The sequence below is a fragment of the Apodemus sylvaticus genome, chromosome 23, assembly GCF_947179515.1.
Source record: "Apodemus sylvaticus chromosome 23, mApoSyl1.1, whole genome shotgun sequence".
Classification (NCBI taxonomy): Eukaryota; Metazoa; Chordata; class Mammalia; order Rodentia; family Muridae; genus Apodemus; species Apodemus sylvaticus.
In genome coordinates, this window is record NC_067494.1 from 55,188,870 (window position 1) to 55,194,956 (window position 6,087).

Consider the following 6,087-nt stretch of genomic DNA (forward strand, 5'->3'; position numbering starts at 1 on the left):
GGATCACTGTGATTTCTGACAATAACTCAGAAAAAGGGTTATCATCTTATCCTGCTCCATAATCATGGAGGATGCCCTTTCAGAGCATTCTGTTTTCTTTTATGGAAAATATTCTGTGTTACATCCTGTTATTGTTATTTATCAGCCAGTACTGATAAATGATGTCTTATGCAGTTACAAAAGCAAAAGGAAAACAATTAGTTTAAAAGACAATACTTGATCTCAACCTTTTCCAAGTAGAATGAAAATCATCCACATCCAGTTCAAAAAAAATTAAAAGACACAAACAATATACTTCTATCACTGAATTCCTCCTCTGTAATTAATGAGGTAGAATTCTCACTTCAGAAATGAACAACCTGGAAATATTCCCAAGACATCTCAGGAAATCATGAAATGGGTTGATGAAAGCCTGCCTTGGTGATGTATGCGATACATCCCAAGGAATTTCATCATCCTTACTACTCTGGAGGGACATGAGAAGATAAAAGTCTCAACAACCTGCTACACTTCATTATGAAGATAACAGAAAATTATTTTTGATTCATAACACCTGGGGAAGAGATGCTCAGACAAGTTTCTCCTTGCATCATGAAAAGTTGGATACCTACTCCTGAAGGTAAAACATTAATTGCATGTCTTAGGGGAGTGAGGTCACAGAATTACATGCCTATAACTCAGATATGGTCTTCTGCCCTCTAGTACATGTCATGGTCCATAAGACTGTGGCACTAATATCAGCATCCTAGCAAGAGAAACAACACTTGAAATCCATCCAGTGGGGTCTGTGAGTCTGATTCCGCAAAGAAATAACCATCAGAAGACTAGCTGAGCATGACTTCAAGAAAATTCAACTTGAAATTGAACAATGTCAGAGGACACTAGCAACTGGAGAAGCATCTGAAGCCTGGGCTCAGAACATAGGCACAATGAATGTGAGATAATACACACTTAACACATTCTTGGACATTTTTATGTTCATGATACCATCACTCACTGCAATTCTTGTGGTTTATTTCAAAGGATAATGAAAACTGGAATACAAGGTGTTGAAAACTTGTTTTAAAATGAGTCTACTGCTTAGCCATGGTCCTGAGAATCGTTCCTGTTGATGATTTGACTGTACAGTTTCACCAGCTGATCTTCACAGAGAGGATGGAAGGTAACCATGAAATAACAACCTGATAGCATAGCCAAATGTAGAATGCTTAAATAGAAAGTCTTAAAGGTGTCACATGAGGCCCTTGGCAGATACAAGGACTGAATCTACCCTGTAAAAATGTAGTCTGAGATCATAATGAGGCTTGTTCCCTCCTAATGTATGCTCAGAAAACTTTAGATAAAAATGAGAACTATTGTTTACCAATCCAAACACTGACATACTGGTATAGACCATCTTGTTTTCACATACCTTCTGAATTGTAATTTTGGACAGAAATATATAAATATTGGATGAATTTGACAGTTGATGATACAATTATATGAAGGAGCAAATTGAAAGTTTCTTTACATATTAAATATAGCTGTGAACCTAATGACTTTTTTAAGGAATGCTATATTTTATTTGTTTTCTAATTTTAGAAAGATGAAGGTGGAAATGTATTCAGTTTAGAGCGTGTGTGTGTATGTGTGTGTGTGTGTGTGTGTGAGTGTGTGTGTATATGCGTGCATGCATGCATGTGTGTGTAAGCATGAATGCACAACCGTGACTCACATGTATTCGCTGAAGGTTCAAAGGCCAGAGTACAGTCTTAGAACCCTAAAACTAGGGATACAGTTGTTTGTGAGCTACCATTTGTACTGAGTACTAAACTCGGGTTCTCTGGAAGAGCAGCCAGTGCTCTTAAATAATGAGCCATCCCTCTAGCCTCAAGTTCTTCATTGTTTACAAAGTGCAAAACATGATCCTCACAAAAGGCAGGGTGTATAAATCATGCTGGAGTTGGGTAGATTGCGAACCTTACAATCCTGTCAAGAAATCACTGTTTCAGGTACCACTTAACACTGAAGTATATCATTAGGTCCCCAATCATAATATTGTAATACACACTGCTTACTTTGTTTCTGAAAGTTAATATATGGCGTGGTAGTAGGACTGGTTTCTATCAGGTGATCCTTTTATTTGTTTTACTAACATATAGTATAAATGCACTGTTAAGCAGCACCCAAAAATGGGCCCTTTTTAATATATATACATACTTCACCTGAGACTGGTTCCTGGAAAGTCATATTTTCTGCAGTACATTAAAAATCCCAGTGTTTACTAGGAATTGATATTTCAGTCTGAAAAAAAAACCAGGTATACACACATGGTAATTAAAAGTACAAAAATCATACATCAGTAATTTTGCAGAGGTAAAAAATATAATGCCTACAAAATATATGAAGCTGTTCAACTTACAGATGGCCTTGAATGATTTTTCAGGTACTGGTGGATCCCAGTAGCCCCTCAACTTTGTACACATAAAAGTCCTCCCTCTCATCACTAACTGAGCATGGATATATCTGTTAGTCAAGATAAGATCTTTTTTCCTATTCTGCTTACTTAAAGTCAGAGCAGAAACTTCTCCTGAGATGTGAATGTTGACTAAGTAATATATACTTCCTCTAAAACTATGGATGGTACATTATATATTCTCAGATTATAATGAAATTTTTGAATCCCTCTAGATAAATCAAGGGAGCATTCTGCATAAGCCTTATTATGAATATAGAATGTAGGATGTAATATAATGTATACAGCCTATTGTTTTATCATCCTATATCAGAATTCTAAAAACACGAGATTTGAGAGCATGGAATCCAGTGGCATTGTGACAAGTGTGATCTTCTTATCACAGACTGCAGTTGGGATCCTGGGCAACTCCTTCTTACTCTACCATTATCTGATGCTTTACTTGGAGGGGTGCAAGTTAAAGTTCACAGACTGGATTCTTCAGCACTTGATTGTAGCCAACTTCTTAACTCTCCTGAGTAGAGGAGTTCCCCACACAGTGTCAGCTTTTGGATTGAAAGACTTCCTCAATGACATTGGGTGCAAACTGATCTTCTATCTTCATAGAATTGGGAGGGGTGTATCCATCAGCAGCACCTGCTTTCTGAGTGTCTTCCAGGCCATCACCATCAGTCCAAAGGCCTCCAGGTGGGCACAGCTTAAAATCAAATCTCCCCGTTACATTTCTTCTTGTGTGTACATGAGCTGGGTCCTGTCATTCATAGTAAACATAGCTTTTCCCATGTACATGACAGCAAGACCAAACAATAAGAACATTACACTCCTAAGGGTGTATGAACTCTGTTATACTGTTCATTATGATGAGACCAGTGACCTTCTCAATGCAATATTTCTCCCTGTTGCTGATGCGTGGCTCATATTGCTGATGCTTTGGTCCAGCGGCTACATGGTTTGCATTCTCTACCGACATAAGCAGAGAATGAAGCACATTCACAGAAGCAACTTTTCCTTCAGGTCGTCTCCTGAGTTCAGAGCCACAAAGACAATTCTGCTCTTGGTGAGCACCTATGTCTTCATTTACACAATTTCTTGTGCCCTCCAAGTAATAATGGCTCAAATGTATAATCCAACTTCATTATCAGTATACATAGCTTTAATAGTTGATACATGTTTCCCAACTCTGACTCCCTTTCTGGTGATCAGATGTTAACTTTGTGAACCTTCAATCTGTTCTGCCTGGTCAGGGAACAGAATATCCTAACCATATCAGTAACATCCAGATCATATGATTCTGAATAATGTATGTATTTCATTCAATTATTTATACATATTCAATCATGTCTCAAAAGCAGGTGGTGGGCAGTCATAAACTATCCTGTAAAATACAAATAGTGAATACATTATAAAGTACATATTTGTATGTCTTATATTTTGTCACATAAAAAATATTAACCAATTTGTATAAATAATTTCATACTTTTTAAAAATATGATTTAGTTTACAATTCATTTTCTTGATACTTCTCTTTTTCTACAATAACAGGCTAAAATTTATTGGAAAATTTTTAGCTGCTTCTCTTGCCAAAAAATAATAATTCCAAATGTAGATAATCAAATAGTTTAATTAGCCTTATGCTCTAAAGAGAAAACATTCAGAACCATGATAGTACTCAACGAATAAAGAACAGTCTACATGTAATTACAGTAATAAATACACTAGAGAAGGTTATAACAAGCAATGGACATTTAGGCTGGCTAATGTGAATTCTTGGGTTATTTTTAATTATTTTGAATATCGTTTAATTCAAGAAAAGCTGTACATGTGTGAGCAGTCTTTGTGTATTTGTTTGTTTTTCATTTTTAATGGTTTTTGTACAGAGCCATATTGGGGCAGTCTTGCACTTGGTCAGAGTTTGACTTTGGTCAAGGTTAACTTCTCCCAGATAGCCAGGATCCTGCTCCACATAGGGTGGAGTGCTCGAAGTAAAGGTTAAGTTCATTGTTCCTCCAGGTCTAGGAATTCCTGAATTAAACAGGTGACCCACCCAGCTGCCGGAGCAGTCAAGACGAGGACCTCCAAGAGAAGCTAGACAACTTCCACTGGAACTCAGCCTGGAGTCTGCGGGGAAGGGTTTGCCCAAACTGTTAAAAGATCTGGCGCCATTAAAGTTTCTGGCTTTGATCAGTGAATATTGTCTTAGCCGTACTTCTTTTCGCCCCTCTTCCCTATTTATTCCTCAGCTTCTGTTCCAGAAACCCACTTCATAATAGCTGCAGGCAGCTATAGAACCCTACAGGTTTTAATAGTTTTTTTTACATTTCATGTTTTCTCACTTCCCCATTTCCCCTGCACAAACCCCCTATTCCATCTCTCCTTCCTGCAAAACCCCACCCCTGATTTCTTGGGTTTTTAAGAGCCAACACTATTCCAGATGTATTGAAGTATAATTGAAACTAAAGTTTCATTTTTATATTGTAACTTGTGATAGTTTCTTACATATATATGCTTATATATTATATATCCTACTATATATATGGTCATAAACTCAATAAAATTTAATTACAATAATCAAATTATGCAACATTTTTATCAACAGCACAGCTAGAGTAATTTAGAAAAAGAACCTCAATTAAGAAAATACCACCAACAGAATGTCCTACAATAAGTCTGTCAGGTGTTTCTTGATTAATGTGTGATGTGAAATGGCCTTACTCTCTCTTTTTTTAATATCATCTTCATTTACATTGATAATGGTAAAACCTTTCCCAATTTTCCCCCTCCCCAAAGACCACCAACCCTTCCTCCCACCCCCTACCTCCATGTATATGCCCCTCCGACACACTCCCATATCTCCCCCCTTCAGGTTCCCTTTGTTGGGGCCTCTATTGAGCCTTTACCTGATCAAGGACCATTTCTCCCACTGATGCCCAACAAGACCTTCCTCTGCCACATTTTTGAGTGGAATCATGTTTGCCCCTTGGTTGATGTTTCAGTCCCTGGGAGTCTTGGGGGCATCTGGGTGGCTGAAATCATTATTCTTCCCGTGGGGCTGTAAACCCCTTCAGTTTCTCTGGACCACCCTCCAGCTACTCCATTGGGGACCCCATGCCCAGTCCAATAGTTGGTTGTTAGCATCTGCCTCTGTATTTATTAGGCTCTGGTAAGGCCCCTCCGGAGACAACCATGACATGCTCCTTTTGGTATATATGTCTTGTCGTCCATAGTAGTGTTGGGGTTTGGTGACTCTTTATATGATGAATTCCCAGGTAAGACAGACTCTGGGTGGCATTTACTTCAGTCTCTGCTACACACATTGTCTCCCTATTGCTCCTGTGAGTATTTTGTTCCCTTTCTTAGAGGAACCAAAGCACCTTCACTTAAGTCCTCCTTCTACTTGAGGTTCCTGTGCTGGGTGAATTGTAACTTTTTTATTTTGAACTTTTGGGCTAACATCCGCTTATTAGTGAGTGCATACCATGTGGGTTCTTTTGTAACTGGATTGCCTCACTCAGGATGACACTTTCTAGTTCCATCCATTTGTCTAAGAAATTCATGAATTCATTGTTTTCAATGACTGAGTAGTACTCCATTGTGAATATATAAAACATTTTCTGTGTGCATTCCTCCATTGA

The 6,087-nt window shown here is 38.0% G+C and overlaps 1 protein-coding gene across 1 annotated transcript; it reads left to right on the forward strand.

Annotated features, from left to right (window-relative positions):
* The first annotated feature begins 2,795 nt into the window (after positions 1–2,795).
* Positions 2,796–3,665, forward strand: LOC127673788 (vomeronasal type-1 receptor 4-like). Its single transcript, XM_052169544.1, has one exon. The coding sequence runs from the start codon at positions 2,796–2,798 to the stop codon at positions 3,663–3,665; it is 870 nt and encodes a 289-aa protein (XP_052025504.1).
* The last annotated feature ends 2,422 nt before the right edge of the window (positions 3,666–6,087 follow it).

Coding starts and splice junctions, on each gene's coding strand:
- LOC127673788 (XM_052169544.1), top strand. CDS start 2,796: ATGGAATCCAGTGGCATTGTGACAAGTGTGATCTTCTTATCACAGACT.